Genomic DNA, 19,503 nt, shown 5'->3' with positions numbered 1-19,503 from the left:
ACTAGCAACAACGTATCTCTGTCAAATTGGATTTTACTCCCTTACCTACCTGAAAAGCAAATACAGTGCAATGCAGTATATGTGCAGTCGGGGGTCCCTGCTCTATCTCTCTTTCAGCAAAGATTGTCTTGACCTAAAAAAATGTATTTGTCCCTGGTGCAAGGCAATGACACCATCCTTGATCAATTAACCTCCCACTGCTTTACCCCACCTGAACCTGTTCGTTCTGCTTCTGTTGCTGAGGTGAAACCATCCTGCAGCAACAGCGATACATTCAGTATCTGGTCTTTTTTCTTTGCAAGGAATTTTGGCAAGAAAACATAATGATAATAATCTATTTTAGACAAGATAAAGGACACATTATATATAATATGAATAACTGATTCTGATTAATGATAAAATAAGCATCCCATGTATGTCAGCCTTTTTGCCTGCCTGTCCCTCTCCCTGCTGTTCTCCATGAGTTTCAGTTCCCACAATTTTATCCCCTAATGAGGAAATGACAAAATCTGACCATCCAGAACATTAATTAGAGATAGTCTACTGTCCCTGTGTCTTTGTGATTGTGTTTTTTAAATTATAGCATACTTAGTCCACATATTTGTCGTTGTGTCTTAACAGATCAGGAGGTGAGGAGACACTGTATCTAACACAGATGGAGATGTACATAATGGTGTATTACTAAATTGGCTTATAAATCGAGTGTACAGGGTGTCTGAAAATCATAGACTATTGCTGTTATCCTCAGATGGAGGTGGACGAAGCACAGGAAGAGGAGGAGGAAGAGGAGCTCCATTTCTCAGGCTCAGACTTGATGAAGATCAGAGACGCCGTGGTTCTCCTGGTTCAAAGCCTCCTCAGACTGCTGCAGACATTTCCACTCAAAGACAGACTGCAGAGCGCCGGCAACTGCACCAAGGTAACTCATGATGACATCACCCTGTCCTCTCCGTACCACGCTGCAGAGCGCTCATGTGTGCAACCTGTTTCTCTTTTCTCTGCAGATCTTCAGCAAGTTGCTTTACTTGGAGCCGGTCATTGGAGAGATGACTTTTGCTGCTCCACAGTGAGTTTTCTCACTATCTCTCTCTGTTGAAGAATGTATCCAAGGCTTTAACCCTTAGGGACTGTTTGGTGCATTTATCAAGCTTTTCATTCTTCATTTTTTGATAAATCTGGCTGTGTTCATGTATATGGCATAAATTTTGGCTAGATTGTGTATTTTTGTTTAATCTTGGAATTTCCAGCTCAGCTCCTACAATAAGTCGAAAACACACTGTGGAAACTAAATTGTTACATTCAGCCTGTAAAATGCTCCAATGAAACTCATTCAAACTTACATTTTTGATCCCACAGCCATCAAAACTTCTGGGTGTCTTTCTGGGCTTTGACGTGATGGCGTCATTTTTACCACTAGGTGTCATAATCAAAGTTGCTGCTAACCACTGACATATCTCAGACTGTCATCAAAAAATCTACTTGAGATGTAGTATATTGATAGTATAGTATAATTCTTTTTGTTTGTTTTTTTTCATTATGATAAAAACTTTGCATTTAAAGAGTTAACCCTTTAAATGCCAGGGTTTTGTCATGATGCCACTATGTTTTTACCTGAAAATTATTATCACGGCCTGGAATATGTTAATGATTAGCAAAAACATTGATTTTTATACATTATAATTTTTTGTGCAGTATCAAATACTCACACTCATATTGCTCTGCACACAAGGTGTGCTTTTCAAAATCAGGCTATAAAATATTATACATAGATATATATGATTTTCTACTTTCATTAAGTTTATTTTTTAAACATATCAATCAACATATCAACAATATCATTAGTAATGACAAATATCAAATAATCATTATTTTCAGAATTTTAAAATTCTGAAAAATAATGAACATTTGATATTTATGATTTAGGACTGAATTTTGTTTAAAAAAATAACTCAATGAAAGTATAAAAAAATAATAATATTCTGGTTAATATTTTTTAAAGCTTGATTTTTAACAGCGCATTTTGTGCACAGAGTGTCACAAGTGTGTGTCATATTTAAGTGGGCCTTAATGGTTAAAGAGCTGACAGTGGTGTTATATCTGCACAGAGATGTCACAAAGCTGAGAAGCATCCCTGAGATGGCTTTCTGCGGCCTGAAGCTGCTGTGCTCGCCGAAACACGGAGACCAGAAAGAGGTAAGATCCAGCTGCCATGCTCTATGGTCAATAGAATCTACTCCTGTTCGTTTACTGGGTAATCTTATCTCACTAAAAGGTGACAGAGATTCTCAACATTTGCTCTGGTTGTACCAGTGTTACTGAAATCTGTCTCTCTCTTCATGTTTTGCCTATATTTTCAATTTATTACCTGTCTTTTAGAAACATGGAAAAATGGAATGAGCAACTTAGCAAGAAATGTCCTGCAAATTGCAAGAAATTAGTAGATAAAGAAAATATTCCTTCTTTTATATTTACATATTATATTATATATATTTATATATATATATATATAATATATATATATATATATATATATTAAATAAAAGAAGAAGTACTATAATTTTTTAAAAAATGTTTCTTGGGTTGTGCGTTTTTAATTTTTAATTTCTGGGTCATTCCTTCTTCAGTTGCTTATTGCCTTCTTCTCATGTTTTTGAAAGAAATCAAGCCAATTTGCCCAGGTTTCAAAGGGTTAAACTAAATATTTCCCCCAAGAAAAACAGCATCTATTTTTTATCTATAAAATAAAGTTTTAAAGATTAAGTTTCTCACATAAATCATTTTCATTGCATCTTATGTAGTGAAAAAATTTTTTTTTTTTTATTTGGTAGGCTACCAAAGGTTTAATTTCTAATTGCGATATTAATAATATAATGAAAAATCTAAACTTATAAATAATATCGCCACACCAACAAACAAAGGGGGAAAAAAAAGGAAAATTAAACAACGTGAACATCAGCCTCAACTAATGTCTACAATTATTCATCCTAACCGCCATGACAGAGAGATTTTAGTAAGTTTTCCCCTGATGTGTTTTGTTGTTCAGTCCCTGCGGAGGGTTTTCCACCAGCTTCTCTACGTGATCCTGATGATGAATAAAGGCAGCAGAGGGAAGCCCTCGCTCCTCGTCCTCAGCCAGAGCATCCTCTCCACCCGCGACCAGGCCATCCACTTTGTTTGGTAAACAGCTACACAATTGCTTATCTAAAATCTTAACATGGAGCACAGCAGTTTGTTCAGATTTGAACCAAAAAAAGAAGTAAAACTTTTATATTAATTCCACTGTTTTTTCAATAATGGACTTGATCTCCAGCAGACTGAATGAATGAGTCTCCTTGTTTGGGCCGATGCTTGATGCATTATATTCACCTTTTTCACAAGTTGGATCAATATCAGTAGATCTATAGTTAAAGAGATTTCACCTGGTTCTTGCTCTGATCCTGATCTGAGTCTTTCTACATTTGGTATCAGCTGATATCCAGTCTGAGCCAGTGCTTAGATTTGCTTAAATGTTGAAGTATATTTATTGCCCGCTGACATCGCTGATTAGCCTCATCTGCGTGCTCAGCTTTTAGTTGGCAGCGATTACAAGATTGTCTCGAGACCCCAATGTGTGGAAATATTCAAATCGGTGGAAATAACAGATTTATACTGCATTAAAAAATGCATAGGAATTGCTCAAACTGCATGGGACTAGCACAGAGTGGACATGTCTTTAAATGGGAGACTCGTGTGTACCAATAGAATCTATTTTCATTCTTAATGTCAGAGGTCAAAGTAGTTTTTCTATCGCCAAAATTTATGTCATGCCACTGGATTCCTCAGGCCTCATAGTTCCACATGATACCAATATTATCATTTTAGCTTTAAAACTAGCCTCATGTACAACCTCTTAAAGACGGGAATATCAGCCAGGATTGTCCGCAATCATTAAAAAAAATGAACATGTTATGTACAAACTTTAATCACATTGTCGTTAATGCGTTAACGCTGACAGCCCTTATAGAAATTTATCATTGTTTCTATTAGAAAACCCGCCAACTGATTAAATTCTCACTTGGAAGGTGTGAGGACAAATTCCACTGGACCTGACAACCTTTTATAGACCATTTTAAGAATAAAATGGTCTACAGCAACAAGCCTTTAAAAAATAGAATCCACAAAGCATGGCTGTCCCCCCATCCCCCCAATGTAATAGTGTTGCTTTTTTTCTTCCCTCTTCTCCCTGTGTTTATAATTTTTTTTTCTCTATTTTCTTAATAATATATGTTTATCTGTGAAAAATATATGTTGTAGACTTGTTTGCTGTGCTAAACATGTATGACAACTTACCCTTTAGGATATTTTTATTTTGTCAAACAATGTTTTCTGTACATTGGTATCAGAAATTCTATTTTCACCCCAATGTTTTTTCAGTTGTACGTTAACTTTGACAACCTCATAAAAAGAGTTGGGAAAAAATGTACACATGACGGCAATAAATAAATAAATAGGTAAATAAACATTTTTTAAAAAATACACCACATTTCAAAATTTCTGTTTTGTATCTTCATCTGTCTTAATTAAATGGGACAATTACATCATACATTGCAACTCTTACATGCTCAATGTAAAAATTGTGTCATCAAGCGTCTGTTAATCATTGCTTTGGTGGCAGAGAGGCTTCACATCAGGATTATGTGAGGATATTTCTCTTCATTTAACTGTACACATATTGCCAACCCTGTATGACTGTTCCTGATCTGTGTGTTTGTGATTACAGTCATCTTGTGGACGAGCTCAAAGAGCTGGCTCTGCCGTTCCTGCAGATCCTCCTGCAGCATATCTGCTTCCAGGTCAGTCTCCAGCCAACAACCAGCAGTGTGAAATGTTGACTGTTGACGTCCTCAAGTTATGACAGCAGTCACATCCAAGGCTATTTACAGATGATTCTAGCGCTACAGTAGTTTGCTGTTGCATTGTTATTAGCTACAGTTATGAGCATTGTTACTGATGCCTTAGTATAGCTGTGACATGATGTTTGTGCTGTGGATGTTTAGATGGTGGAGAAGAGTGAGTTTCGTAGCCAGGGCGCGCAGGCTGTGGGTATGCTGACGTCTCAGATGGAGAGTCAAGACTACGCCCGCTTCATCAAGTGGCTGTTTAACTTCTCCAGACACTCAAAGGTAACACATCCTGACACTCACCTCAAACACTACATTCTTAATTTGTAACTCATTTATTCATTTATTTAAGATGGGACAATGTACATGAATCCACATTTAAACAAATGTAAAGTCTATAAAACTGGGTTTATGAAGTGATTTAAAATAAGTCACTGATTCTGCAGCCTTAGCTCCCCTGGCAGGTTGATCCAAAGCCGAGGGGCCCTGATGGCAAAAACAAGGACACCTGTAGATTTAAGCCTTGACTGGAACAGCCAGAAGGGTCCCACCTGAGGATCTAAGGCTGCGAGTTGGATAATAAGGGGTCAACATTTCTGTTATGTAGCTTGGGGCCAAGCCAAGACGAGCTTTAAAAACAATCAGTAAAATCTTAAAATCAGTTCTAAAACAAACAGGGAGCCAGTGGAGGGAAGCCAGGACTGGAGTAATGTGAAGTTTTCTGTTAAAACCAGTAAGAAGCTGAGCTGCTGCGTCATTTGGAGGCAGGAAAGTGATTTTTGATTAATACCAGAGAGGAGGGAGTTGCAGTAATCTAGTCTGGAGAAGATGAATATGTGAATGATTTTTCCCAGGTCAGAGTGTGAGATCATTGATTTAACTCTGAAGATTGATCTTAATTTGACTGTTTAGCGCCTGTAGAAGGCAGCAAATATCCCCCATTGATTGTTGGCTATTACTAGCTGTATTATAAATATTAAATGTCAGGCTTCACTACATCCCATCAGTGGAATCTGTGTGTGTACAGTGTGTTGTGCTGGCTCTTGTAGATGGTGTGTCGGCTGTTTTCCGTGGATGTGGTGATGGTTTTGCTGGAGCAGCTGGAGAGGAAACCAGAGGAGTGTGAGGACCCAGAGCTCTGCTCCTTCCTGCCACACAAGTTCCTGATCCAGAGCCTCCTGTTCGCTAGGCGGATGGACGACTCGCCCACTGTCCAGAGCCACGCCCTCGCCTGCCTGGCTCAGTGTCTGGAGCTGCCTTCACTCAATGTCACCCGGGCCGTCCACAACCTCTTCTCTGCCAGTGAGAGCGCACACACACAAACACACAAACACACACACATGCACACAGAATTTTAAAATAGGCATTTTTTTCCTGTAAAGTTATGTAGATGTGACAAAGCTTATTTTGGAGCAGACAGTGCACTTTGTTGAAGTAAAATATGAAAACACACAACTCTTTGAATTATTTAAGAATTTAAAGGGAATAGTATATATTATAGGAACTGCTGTTTGTGTCATAAACTGTTTTGTGGACGCATTTCCACTGTCTTCTCTCTGTGTTTAGCTGGAACCCACACTGTGTTGGAAGGAGAAAAATAACAGAGGTAAACTGTTTCAGTATTACATTGTGTTTTGGTCGACTGACCACATTATAATTCTTATCATTATCATTATCATTATCATTATAATTATTATTATTATTAATTTTGCTGCATCGCATTTTCATCGCTGCTTGCAGCTTTATTTAAATGTGTTTGTGTCATACGTAAACAAGTTAATTAAGCCTGTTGCATCTTTGTATAACCAAGTCTTTAAAATAATGGATAAAAAAACACCTTCACATACTGAAGTAGTACAATTTGCTCAGTTTTAATATTTTTCTAAAATGCTCATCTCTCAAACTGGTTTTTAAATGCCTTCAAAATCTCCAGATTACCTCAACAAATTAACAGCTAGAATGCCAAAGGTCTGCAATGCTGTAATTGCTGCAAATGGAGGATTCTTTGACGAAAGCAAAGTTTAAAGGAAAAAATTATTATTTCAAATACAAATCATTATTTCTAACCTTGTCAATGTCTTGACTATATTTTCTATTCATTTTACAACTCATGGTGGTAAATAAAAGTGACTTTTCATGGAAAACACAAAATTGTCCGGGTGACCCCAAACTTTTGAACGGTAGTGTATGTAACCTTAACATTAACAGATTATCAGCCTGGCTGATTATTGGGGCCGATATTTGGCATTTTAATGATTATCTGTATCTGCATTTTATTTTGATTAAAATTAATTGATTAAAAGAAAAAGAGTTTTTAATTTGTAAAACCTCAGGGAGCTATATATATATATATATGAGACAGAGATTTAAATTTTTATTGTAAATGCATATCGGGTATTGTTCTCATTAACTACTAATAATTGGTATCTGTATCAGTCCTGGAAAAACAATATTGGTTGACCCCTACTTGATATCTCTCTTTTTTTTTCTTTTTTTACTGCAACTTTATGTTGTAATTCTATGTAATCTTGATATAAATATTTATCTTTTTTCATTCATTTTACCATAACTGTTATGCACACTGTTGTATGTAACCTTGATATCTTGATTTTTTTCTTTTTCTTTACTAAAAGTCTAACTAGGGACAGGAGTACCTTTCAAATGTTATATTTAATAAGTTAAATACCTAAGGCTAGTTCACTGTCGTGTGTGTTATTTGAAGTATTGCTGTTTTTATAGATGTGACTGTGTTTTTCAGGAAGCCTGAGTTCCCAGCAGACTCAGAAAACCTACCGCACTCTGCCGTTCAGAACTGTGGAGATCAGCAGCACCGAGGGCTCCGACTGTGACGGTGAGACAAACTAACCTCAGCATGTCATTCTAAGGATTTTTATTTTGTGTATTTAGTATTGGGCAGCATAGATGTGCAAGAGGTTAGCACTGTTGCTGCACAATTACAATTGAATTCCAGAGCATGGCCTATCTGTGTGGAGTTTACATGTTCTCCCTGTGTTCACGTGGGTTTTCTCCAGGTGCTCCAGTTTTCTCCCACCACCAAAATATGCGTGTTAGATTAATTCTCTCCCAGGCTCTTTACTATGAGCCCACTGCTCCTGCTTAGTATGGGCTTCATCCAGAAATTGGATTTCACTGTGTTATGCTCGGGCTTGGCAATATGGCATAATATATGACCTTTATATATATTTTTTACCATAATAACATTGATATTCATCACGTGATAACACTGACAGATTCAAGGGTGTCCTGATAGTGACCGAAGTCTAAAGAAACCTGAAGGCTCATTACTTAAACTTAAAAGATGTTTATTTAACCCTTCGAAATCTGGATCGACAACAGCTTTCTTGTGATGTGCTCAGATGCCTTTCACAAGCATGTAAATCTTTTGTGAGCAAATTGTTTTTTTTCTTTCAAACACATATGAATAAAGGCAATAATCAGCTTTGAATGAAATGTCTTGCAAACTGCAAAAAATAAGTAAAAGGTAACAAGAAAATGACCTCGAGCTTAGGGAACAAAAATGAAAGAGGGGAAGAAACATTAGAAAATTATCAAATTACGAGGATAAATATCCAGAAAACTATATTTATATTTGTTAAAATTCTAATTATATATTTAAAATAAGGTTACAGAAAAAAGATTAATTTTTATGTTTTTTTTTACTTTCCTGTTTTTTTTTATCTGGTAATTTTCTTGTGACTTTTTCCAGTTTCAGGGTCATTTCTTGTTAAGTTTCTCCTTACCTTCTTTCAATTTTTTCCTGAAAGAAATCAATCCAGTATGCTGAGGGTTAACATAAAATAGAATAACATAAACATTAAACTGTGCAAACATGGTTTGGTTTAGAATATATTTTGTTAGAATATACTGAATAACATCTAAATATAAACTAACTTTGCTAACATTCTTTATCTGCCTTAACAAAACAATACAAGAGAACTTGCTTGTAATCTGTTCAAATAATGCTATGGTCGCTGGGGTGGAACCTTTTCAGGTGATGGAAAAGATTTGCTGTGTTTCCTGTCTTAGTTGACAATGACCCACGGCAAATTTTGCAGACGATCTTTATCTGCATTTCATCACTTTTGAGATATCTAAACAATTTCTACATAATTGACATTGTGCAACTTTTTTTTGTCGAAATTTTCCTCATCTTTGCAGAAAAAAATCAAGTATATTAGCATAACACGTGTGAACAAAGCAGGTGAGAATTAAGAGGAGGTCACAAGTTAAGCAGATAAAATGGGTGAAGATGTCACATTTCTGCAAGTTTGTCTCCGTTTGGTTTTCTGCTTGTTCAGCAGGTTTTTGATAAAGTGATCATACTGCCTTCTTTTTGTTGCACTTCCGGATAATGAGCATTGCTATTGTTGACTCCAGTAAAGTATATCCTAAAGTCTGTTTCATTCCTTCCACTGTGGGCTCTGCTCTGAAGTTACGCTGCTGTGAGAATGAATAAAAATGTCTAAAGCTTATCAACATAAACTTTATTATGATCTCTTAAGATTGTTTTGTCACCTAACTCTATATTGTGCTGTGTACGATTGTATCTGACAATAAATCTGATTTGATTTCATTTTACATTTAAAGTCTGACATTCACTGAAAGAAATGCGTTATGCTTTTTCAATTCAGCAAAAGCGAACCTGGCTCTTCTCCTGCGGCGTGTAAAAGACTCCAAGACTAGCGTGAGAAAGTCAGCACTGCAGGTAACAAAAACTGAGTTTCACCAAATAACTTCATGTTTCAAATTCAAATATTGATGAGTACAATAACTGATCAGTCACTAGTGGATGTGTTTCACCCTGGCTTTCGGTACAGTATGCTTTTGTTGAACAAAGAGATGCACAGATGATCTTCAACCCCTGTGCTCTGCCTTCCCTCCACAGGCCCTGGTGGGTCTCCTGAAACACAACGTGATCCCCATGAGCTGGGAGAACCTGGTGACGCTGTCAGAGCGCTGCAGAGACCCGGCTGTATCTGTGAAGAAGAAGGCCCTGCAGTGTGTAGGAGAGCTGCTCAGTGTGAGTAAACAGCTGTAAGGAAAGACACTAAAACCTTTTGCATGCTCATCACTTGTTCCGACAATCTAATGACGAGAAAAGAAAAGATGAATATTTGTTCATCCCATTCTTGAGAAAGTGATATCTCAAGAACACCTTGATTTCCTCAAATTTACCTGTAACATCCACTTGGACTCAAATATGAACTGATCAAAGTTTGGTGTTAAACGGTCAAGATCACTGTGACCTTGTCAGTCCCATTCTTGTGAAAACAGGGTATCTTTAGAACATCTCAAGGGAATTTCTTCAAATTTGGCACAAACATTCACTCAGACTCAGCAATGAACTGATTAGATTTTGTTGGGAAAGTGTCAAGGTCGCTGTTACCTTGCATTGGTGTCATTTTCAAGAACATGATCTGAGGAGCACATTGGGGGAATTTCTCTAAATTTCAAAAAATCGATTTCAAAAACATTTAAAAGAAATTTCTTCAAATTTGGCACAAATGTTGACTTGGGCTAAATGATGAACTGGTTAAAATTTAGTGCTCAAATTTTATGGTCACTGTGACCTTTTGTCTTTCTCATTGTAAATGCAAGGCCCTGAGGGATTTGACTAAAATTCGGCACAGACCTCCACTTGGACTCAATGATGAACTGATAAGATTTTGATGGTCAAAGGTCAATGTCACTGTGAACGCACCTGTCGACTGCTCGTTAACGCAATGTCTAAATAACTTGGCACAAATGTCAACTCGGACTCAACAATAACCCAATTCAAAATTTGATTGTAAAGCTTATGTTCCCTGTGGTCTTGCATCTGTCTCATTCTCGACAATATCTCAAGAAGGCTTTTAGGGAGTGTCCTCAACAAGTGTCCATCTGGAGTTTGGTGGTCAATGGTCAAGGTCACTGTAACTTAAAAAAACATGTTCTTGGCCGTAACTCAGTTATTCACACACTAGTTATGACAAAGTTTCACACAAATGTTCGATGAAATACAATGATAAAGTAATAGCATTTTGTATTGAAAAGGTCAAAGGTCAACTTCACTGTGACATCATGATGTTCTGCAAAAAAAAAATATATATTTTGACCATAATTGATACAGGACGGGAGACATTTGGTCAGATACTGAATCGGTGACAGTAATCTTAAACCATGCTGATTGTAGAGATCTTCTGTGCTGCCGGGAGGAGGTTTTGTGTGAAGCATCCATATTTTCACAGACATGGATGTACACTTTAAGTGCAACTTCAGTGGTTTGCGGAGGCATTGGACTGCGAGGTGATAATGCTAGTTTCCTCTGACCCGCAGGCTAAACCAGAGAGCAGTGTGGTGCAGAAGGCGTGGCTGCAGGGTGTGGTGCCAGCTGTGGTGGACTCTGAGAACTCAGTGCAGGACAAGGCCCTGGAGGCTCTGGAACAGGTGCTGCTCAGCCAGGTGAAACCGTACTCTGCCAGCCGCCACCTGGATGCCAGTCAGAGGCTGACCTGGGACCTGCTGGGCCTGCTTTGCCACGAGTGCCGGAACCTCAGGTTGGACCAACTTCTTCCACTCCAGTTTGTGTCTCATACAAAATAAAAGCATGTAATACAGCAGAAATTGTTGTTCTCAATATTTTTATTTTTGTATTTAGATTTAAAATTGTCAAAACGCAATAAATACCACATATTAATACAAAATATTAGGTTTTAGCAGTTGTTTCAAAGCTGACCTTCAAATAGTTTAACCCTTTGAAACCTGTATTGACATCACTTTTCTTGTGCTGCTTCCTGACACCTTTCCCAAGTATTTAACCCTTTGAACTCTGAGCCAATTGTTGCAATTTCTTTCAAAAACATGCAGCAGAAGGCAATGAGCAACTTGGTAAGAAATGTTAAGCAAACTGCAAGGCCTTTTTTTAGATTTAAACAATTATTTATTATTTAAAAAGCTAATGAAAAATGTCTAGGGGACAAAAGGAAAAAAGCTAATGAAAAACTATATATATGATTATCATAATAATATATTTGAAATTATGTCACAGAATTATTATTTTTAAGCACCTTTTCCACATCATTTAACTTTTTTTTTATAGTAAAATTCTTGTACGTTTGAATAATTTCTTGATAATTTTGTGGCATTGCTTCTGTTGTTGCTCATTGCCTTCTTCCAATGTTTTTGAAAGAAATCAGGCCAGTTTGGTCAGGTTTCAATGGGTTAATTGCTTGGAGAGCACTCACATCACCACAACTGTTGCTGATGTTGATTTTTTTTTTTTTTTTTTTTTCTCATCCTCCAGCCGATATTTCAGCAGGGCCTTTGCCATCTGGTCCAAACAGAACAAGTTCACCCAGATGTTTATCACCAACCTGATCTCACACACTGAGGCTGATCATGCCGCCGGGGCCTGGCTGCTGCTCTCCAAGGTTGTTGCTTCATCCCCCAGACTGCCCTGTGGCAAGATCCTGGACGCCTGGGACAGCATGATCAAGTGAGAGAGATGCATGATATTTACTGACATTTACTTTGAGTTCCTGTCTTATTGTCAACTGAGAATCCAGTGTTAACTGGATTACTTTTATTTTTACTCTTAGTTCAAAGGATGTATCTGTGACAACCTGCTGTCACATCCTGGGTGTGATGGGAGACATCGCCGCACACTTGAATGAAGATACCAAGGACAGGATAGTTGGTACGTGAATGTGTGTGGAATGATGGATTATGGATGCATTCCGAATTGCATACTTTTTATTGTTAATTTTACTTGGCACTGCTTGTGCCCTTACAAAGTCTGTACTGTTGCATGCAGTCTGCACACAGACACACTACTTCTTTTTAACACTGTTCCCTAAACTCTGACCCTCTTCCTCATGTATCTGTTAACATGGAGATACAACAACTTGCCGTGCGCCGAGCTCGCCGGAGATAGAGATCAACCTGAAGAGCTTTGCTGTTGTTACTTTGCAATGTTTAACTTTTAGTTATAACTGAATGCGTTGTTGATTCTAACATTTTGTATCCATTAAATTAAATGTGTAATTTGTTTATATTTTTATTTATTTATTTATTTATTTTTAATTGTAAAATCCTTAGCATTTTTTTGTTGGTAATTTACGATGTTTTGTTCACAAACAATTAATATTCCTGTTATTACCATTCCGCTGGTCATCAGTTACTTGAATGCGTCATCTATTATTGTGACTTCAGTGGATTTTCAATCAGCCGTTAAACCAGCTGTTGATCAGCTGTCAAGATGTGATGTATCTTACACTGCGCAGAGGGTTGTGGGTCAGAATCTTACACTGTATATAAAGATGTACGACGCGTCCTCACTTGCCCCCTTAAGTGAAACTAACATAGCTGGGATATGACATCTGCCACCTTGCGCTGGTGATGTCATTCGGCGCTGGAGTCTGCGCAGTAGTGATACCCACGGTTAAGGAGTTCCCGCCAAAATACTCATCCGACCAATTGCGAGCAGCTCGATTGAATTCAAATGCATGGATAGGCTGTCACAGCTGTCAATCATCCACTTTTTGTAGAACTGAATAACTAATTTAAACCAAACTTATCATTAAAACGATCACTTGAACAAACATCAGGGTAAAGAGAGCTACCTTTAGTGACAGAAACCATCTTTGGGAAAAATGTGTTTGGTGTGTACTTTGAGGTTTTAGTTTGGCCTATGGCCATTCACTAACATGGAGGGGCAGGCTTTATGACCTATACTGCAGACAGACACTAGGGGGCGATCCAGATTGAAATGTCAGATTGAAATCTTTTTCTGGCATATTATATAGTATGGATATTGAAATGCAAAGTATATCTCTGTCTCTTTATGTCTTGCTTAGGTGATCTGATGTCTTGGTTGAAGACTTTTACACTGTCTCCGGAGGTGATCTGTGCTGCTGTGGAGACTCTTTACCAACTTGGCCGCAGTGAAGATGTCAAACAGACTCAGGTGGGAGATCTTCTCTTTTCACTTTACAGATGCTGGTATACAGTACGGCATCACTGTATCCAAGCTTTTTTTTTGCACAGCCTCTGCTCTGTTAGCTCAGGTTGTAACGGTCTAAAGGCCCAGACACACTAAACCAGCATCAATTAGCGTTGGCTTATATCGCCTGTGTTTCTGCCAAAAAACTTGCACTTCAATACAATGCAAAGACTACAGCCAACGGCCAACCAGCACATACGTTCTGCACCTGTGTAAGAGGAAATAACTCTTCTTATCAGCAGGCAGCGATGGTCTCTATTCATTAATCTTCCAAAAACGGAAACTAGAAGCCTGAGGACTGCAGATATGCAAACAATGTGAGACAAAGCAGCATTTGTCGACCATTTCACTTTACTCTCACCTACCACATGGTCTTCAGTTGAGTCATTCTGAATGGTCATGTCGTGGAAATAGTAGTTTATTGAAAAAATCAGATAACATAAAAATCAAAAATGAGAAAAGCACTCTATTTGTGCCTACTTTACTTTAATCATTTCATTTGCTTGCTTTCCTTACTTCTGTTTCTTTTCTAATTTGCTGAACAGCCAATTAGAAGGATTTCTCTCACCTGTGGTTTCTGCCGCTGATTCCGCTTGTTTAGTCAACTGAAAAGCCGCCAACAAGAGCCAAATAGTACAAACAGAGCGGGACACACCGCCATAGATGCTTATTAGAAATGATTGCACCATTACACACAATGAAAAACAAATTAGCTGCATTACAATACAGACACACCCATGTACGAATGAATGAACAAACAATGAGAGAAAAAAGAGTTTGGATTTTGCAGCACAGGGCGACACATTTCTCAGGTGTCTCTTGTTTATTGTGTGCAGGGAGAGATGCAGCTTTGCCTCTGAAAGACAGCTTACTCTTTTCTTCTCAACTTCACTTGTGTCTCCTTCCTGCTTATAATCCGGGGTCCTGCTGTTTATTCTTTGTCCACCCACAGCAACTTTAACACCGCCTACTCCCACAACATTTGGGTTGGGTCCCATGGGATCTCAATCCCAATGCAGGGCTCTAATGCAGGGGGTTGAAACTCCACTGTATGCCTTTTAGCAGCAAAACTCTCTGAATCCTGTTCTGCTTTAGTTTAGAGAGGGCTTCTCTCAACTCTCTTGGAGTCTCAACAGGATTTGTTCCATTTTCCAACTTGATATACTTCACTATCCTCTTCTACAAATGAACCTTCTCAAGGCGCATTGAGACATGAATCTGTGTCGAAGCAGTTGGCAACTTCAATATGCACAGCTCTACTACTCATGCAAGTAAATGACACTCCATACCTCTTCAGTGTGGTGAGTCCTCTTTTAATTTCAGTAGGGCCAAAATAGACAACACTAACATTTCTAAATGGGGGCAAGTCTGGCTCCAGCCTTTCCAGTAACAAATTGGCCATCTTTTACTTCCCAGCTTTCACTCTGTGCCATCTGCACACAATTCATTTTCCTATTATTCCTCCTGCTGCAGAGTTGGCTTTGATTATCTAGTATCTTCTTCAAAGCTCAGAGAGAATGTGATTTCTTCTTCCATGCCCAGTCTTTTCATGCATGTACCATAGAATGAGTGTGGTGACATGAGCAGTTTTGGTATGACAGGGAACTCGGTCAGCTGCCCTCCTCAAGCATCCTCTCACTCCAGGCGACTTGTCTTTTTGACACATGTTGCCATGTGTAATGTAGCAATTTCCTTTGGAAAGTGCTTCTTTTGTGTTTGGCAGATGATCAAGTTCTCTGCCTTCCCTAGATCCTCCGAGAGTAATGGTCTGTCCACCCAATGTGGCTTTTACACTCGTCATTTTCTAGTCCACAAGATTGCTAGTGCCTCGAGTAAGGCATTTACTGTGGAATGAACTCTCTTCTTCTGCAAGCCAGCAGTTTTAAATTTTCTTTGAGATTCAGAACCCACACTACTGCAACTTTAAGCTTTCTCCAGCTGGAAAAGTACTTGAGAAGCTTGTTGGTAGGGTTCACGTTGCCTCTGACAGTAACTGTGCTGACAGTAGGATTTCTTTTGACTTCTGGATCATCATTGAGACAGATTTGGCCAGTCATTTTCTGATCTCTAAAGAAAGTCTGGACCATGGCTCCATCTCAGATTCTTCATAAACTTGTCAGCTATCTGCCCCCTAGAGGCAAGGTCAGCAGGATTGATTTTTGTGTTCAAATATCTCCATTGTGCAGTATCCGTGGCTTCCTTAATGATGGAGAAAATTACACCCGTCATTCTGGGGATTGTAATTTTCCACAGAGACATCACTCTCGCCTTCTCCATCATGAATGAAACGCGAACAGAGACCTTGTCATTCACCGTAACATACCCTTGTTTACTTCCGTCTGAGAAATGATGCAGGTGTGTGTGTGTGTGTGTGTGTGTGTGTGTGTGTGTGTGTGTGTGTGTGTGTGTGTGTGTGTGCCAAAGTCATTGGGTTTGAGGCATTTCCTAATGTTTAACTAAGTGATCTTCTGGAGATCCGACCTCTCATTTCACCCACTGCTTAGAGATCATTTTTGGGTATTTCCTCAGCCCAGCCACAGTTTCTCCTGCTTCATTCCAACAATAGCAGTTTGGCGGGCAGAGTGAAGGGTGCGAGAAATCCTTAAGGGTCATAGGTGGAGCTAACCGTAGACAATAAACCCTCTCTTCGTGTGGCTGTGACACAATGGTGACATTGAATGTGAAAGTTATCCTCTTCTGCGAACTACTGCATACCAAGGGAAGTTATGGATTTTCTACAGATGGTAAACTTTCCAGCATAGGACCATCACAGCTCATCAGCCAGCATTAAACATTTCCTCCTAATATGTCACATCAGCGTCTGTCCTGATTTAGTAAGAACATGACTCATCCTCAGTTCTCACGTGTATTGTCTGTCTTGTTAAAAGTGATGTATTTTGTTTTCTTTAGGCTTTTCTTAACCAGCACTGTGGTGAGCTGGTGTCGGTCTGCGAGGCTTATTTAGCCGGCATCATCCTGAGTGAAAAGGGAACCCAGAACCTCAATGAGGACTTGATGGTGAGATTTAACCCTTCACTTGCTTTTCCTTCTTACCTTCTTGACCATGAAGGTTTACCCTTTGAAACATGGAATACATTACTTTTCTTGCTTCTGCTGCTTTCAGATGCCTTTCACATGTATTTAATCCATGGAACCTTGAGCAAATTGGTGCAATTTCTGTAGAAAAATGGAGGGAAAAAGGCAATGAGCAACTTGGTAATAAATGTTTCACAAATTGCAAGAAACTAGTATATTTATTCAATTATTCTGACAAAGCAAGGGAAACTGTCAAGGGAGCTACGACAAAAAGCCATGGAAAAACTGTATTTATAATGATCATGTTTGTATATTTAAAATTATGTTACACCCCCTTTGTAATTATTCTTCTTTCTGGTCATTTCTGTATTATTTTTTTTCTTTCTGGTCATTTCTTTCTTTCTTTATTTTTTTCTGTCTGGTCATTTCTTTCTTACCTAATTTTTTTCTTTCTGGTCATTTCTATATTTATTTTTTATTTCTTGTCATTTCTTTACTTTTTTTTTCTTTCTGGTCATTTCTTTATTTTTTTTCTTTCTGGTCATTTCTCTATTTACTTTTTTCTTTCTGGTTATTTCTTTCTTTCTGGTCATTTCTTTCTGGTCCTTTCCTGTTGCTCACTGCCTTCTTCCCATGTTTTTGAAAGAAATGAAGCCAAGCTTGCTCAGGTTTCAAAGGTTAAAAATTCAGCTCTCTGTTCAAACCTGTTGTTAGTTAAAAAAAGTACCTTTTTTCTTGGTAGAGGAACACATACTGTGTCCAGTGGGTGAAACACACCTAATTCTCAAAACCATCTGCAGCTCATCCTTGCCATCCACTAATAAAACATTTCTTAAAAGAGAAAATTTCCTTGTGTAAACTCCCAAAGCCCGTGGTGACGTCTTGAGATGGATCTTCTGACCACCAGTCCAAAAATCCAGAGCAATTCAGTTCATTTTTATGTATGACAAGGAAAAACATCGAATTCTTACATAAAATTGTACTAACAATCATTCAGTTATCAAAATAGATGGTGATTTATTTTCTGTTGATAAGCTTCGCTGTTTGTGTTCGTTATCTAACTAAGAAGTGCTTACTCTTCCAGGTGAAACACCTCCACACTCTGGGTGTGGCGTCACTCCACTGTCCTGCCAAGGTTGGCAAGAGGACGGTGCTGCTGGTGGAGTCTGTACTTTCAACACATTCTGACAAACTGGCAGGTAGGGATGAAGGACAACGAAGGCTGGATTTCCACTACGTGGTTCAAGTCACCCAAATCAGATTTTTTCCTCTTATAATATGGCACAGATCGGCATTCATATGTGGAAATACATAAGATATGATGGGATATCTGCAAATGAGTCGATAGTCTAAGCAGACAGGTTGGATATCCCTGGCATTGCGAGTCATATGTTATTAACGATGGCGCATTTTAATGTCATAATTATGTTAATGTGCTCGGAAAGCAGAAAATACAATAATGGAGGATGAGGGCTAAAGCCAGTGGTCAGATGCAGAAGTTACCTGTCTTCTAAAGAGGCCCAATTAAAAATTACATATAAAACCGCCACATGTGTGGAGGGTAACCTAATAAATGTTCAGCATTATTTAGTTTGTGGGCTTTATTTGTATTTTAACATAAAAACACCTGTGCTATAGTTCATGTTTCACCTGTGTGTAAGTTCCATTTGTGATTATTATACCTACTTGTTTGTTTGTTAGGTTGTCATGTTACAGAGAGAATTACTGTCAGTATTTGAATAGATTGTAAATTCTAGAGGGGAGGTTTTTACTACAAGGTACAAGATAGATTTATTGTCATTTTTCTATGGGTATCTTAACCTCTCCTGCACTGTTTTATGCTATATTTATTAACAAGTATTTGTTTATCACATCTTTTGTGCTAATAACTTTAAATTAAAAATTCAAATGTAAGCGGGCAAATAAAAAGAAATCAGGTAAAGGCAACAAATAAGAATCAAGACTTGTAGTGTAAATCCTGTCTTAAAGACGGAGATACTGTGTTTTCCAAATCTTATAGGATCTCAGATAATAGTTTCCCAGTGGTGTTATCAGGTGTACTCCTGCCACTACTGGCAGGCAATGGTAGTAAAATTGTGCTTGTAGTTACTCGATCAACATTAAACTTGATTTATTCCCTTTTGAGCAGCCTTAGTTCTTGAATTTCTTTAAATTTCCTATGTAAACACTGCATAAGAACCTCATCTTGAAAAATGCATTGCTCAGGGCGAGTCGATTTCTCAGTGCCACAATGAATTTTTGATACTTCTTTTAGGAGTAGCCACAGTAAATAATGCAACTCTATGGAGAAGTGAACATGTCTGACATGTCTGACTTGTTGCTCATGTTGGTCCTTGACAGAGTGCGGGGAGGAGCTGCCTGCGTCGCTTCCTCTGTCCCAGTTCAGAGCAAACTCTCTGCCAACCAGAGTCAGAGCCCACGGAGTTATCGCTTTGGGTAAACTGTCCCTCTCTCTATTTATATCTTCCTCCTTTATGTTTCTTTCACACAGAAAAAGATTAGAGCCGCATGTAGGGCTGTGACATTAACCCCATTACCGCATTACTGCATTACTGCAATATTATG

At 38.3% G+C, this 19,503-nt stretch overlaps 1 protein-coding gene across 1 annotated transcript in view; it reads left to right on the top strand.

The window, feature by feature from the left end:
• Positions 1-19,503, top strand: part of ncapd3 (non-SMC condensin II complex, subunit D3) — a 39,905-nt gene that overhangs the window by 7,359 nt on the left and 13,043 nt on the right. The window contains 18 exon segments of the mRNA XM_042502068.1: positions 749-919; positions 1,005-1,066; positions 2,106-2,193; positions 3,044-3,177; positions 4,760-4,832; positions 5,037-5,162; positions 5,930-6,182; positions 6,447-6,486; positions 7,643-7,731; positions 9,533-9,606; positions 9,787-9,921; positions 11,217-11,437; positions 12,184-12,375; positions 12,479-12,576; positions 13,736-13,845; positions 16,792-16,899; positions 18,002-18,116; positions 19,279-19,374. Coding sequence (XP_042358002.1) covers positions 749-919; positions 1,005-1,066; positions 2,106-2,193; positions 3,044-3,177; positions 4,760-4,832; positions 5,037-5,162; positions 5,930-6,182; positions 6,447-6,486; positions 7,643-7,731; positions 9,533-9,606; positions 9,787-9,921; positions 11,217-11,437; positions 12,184-12,375; positions 12,479-12,576; positions 13,736-13,845; positions 16,792-16,899; positions 18,002-18,116; positions 19,279-19,374 — 2,185 coding nt within the window.

The sequence above is a fragment of the Plectropomus leopardus genome, chromosome 15 (assembly GCF_008729295.1).
Source record: "Plectropomus leopardus isolate mb chromosome 15, YSFRI_Pleo_2.0, whole genome shotgun sequence".
Lineage (NCBI taxonomy): Eukaryota > Metazoa > Chordata > Actinopteri > Perciformes > Serranidae > Plectropomus > Plectropomus leopardus.
The sequence above is the reverse complement of the archived record's forward strand: the minus strand, read 5'-3'. Positions and strand labels throughout refer to the sequence as shown.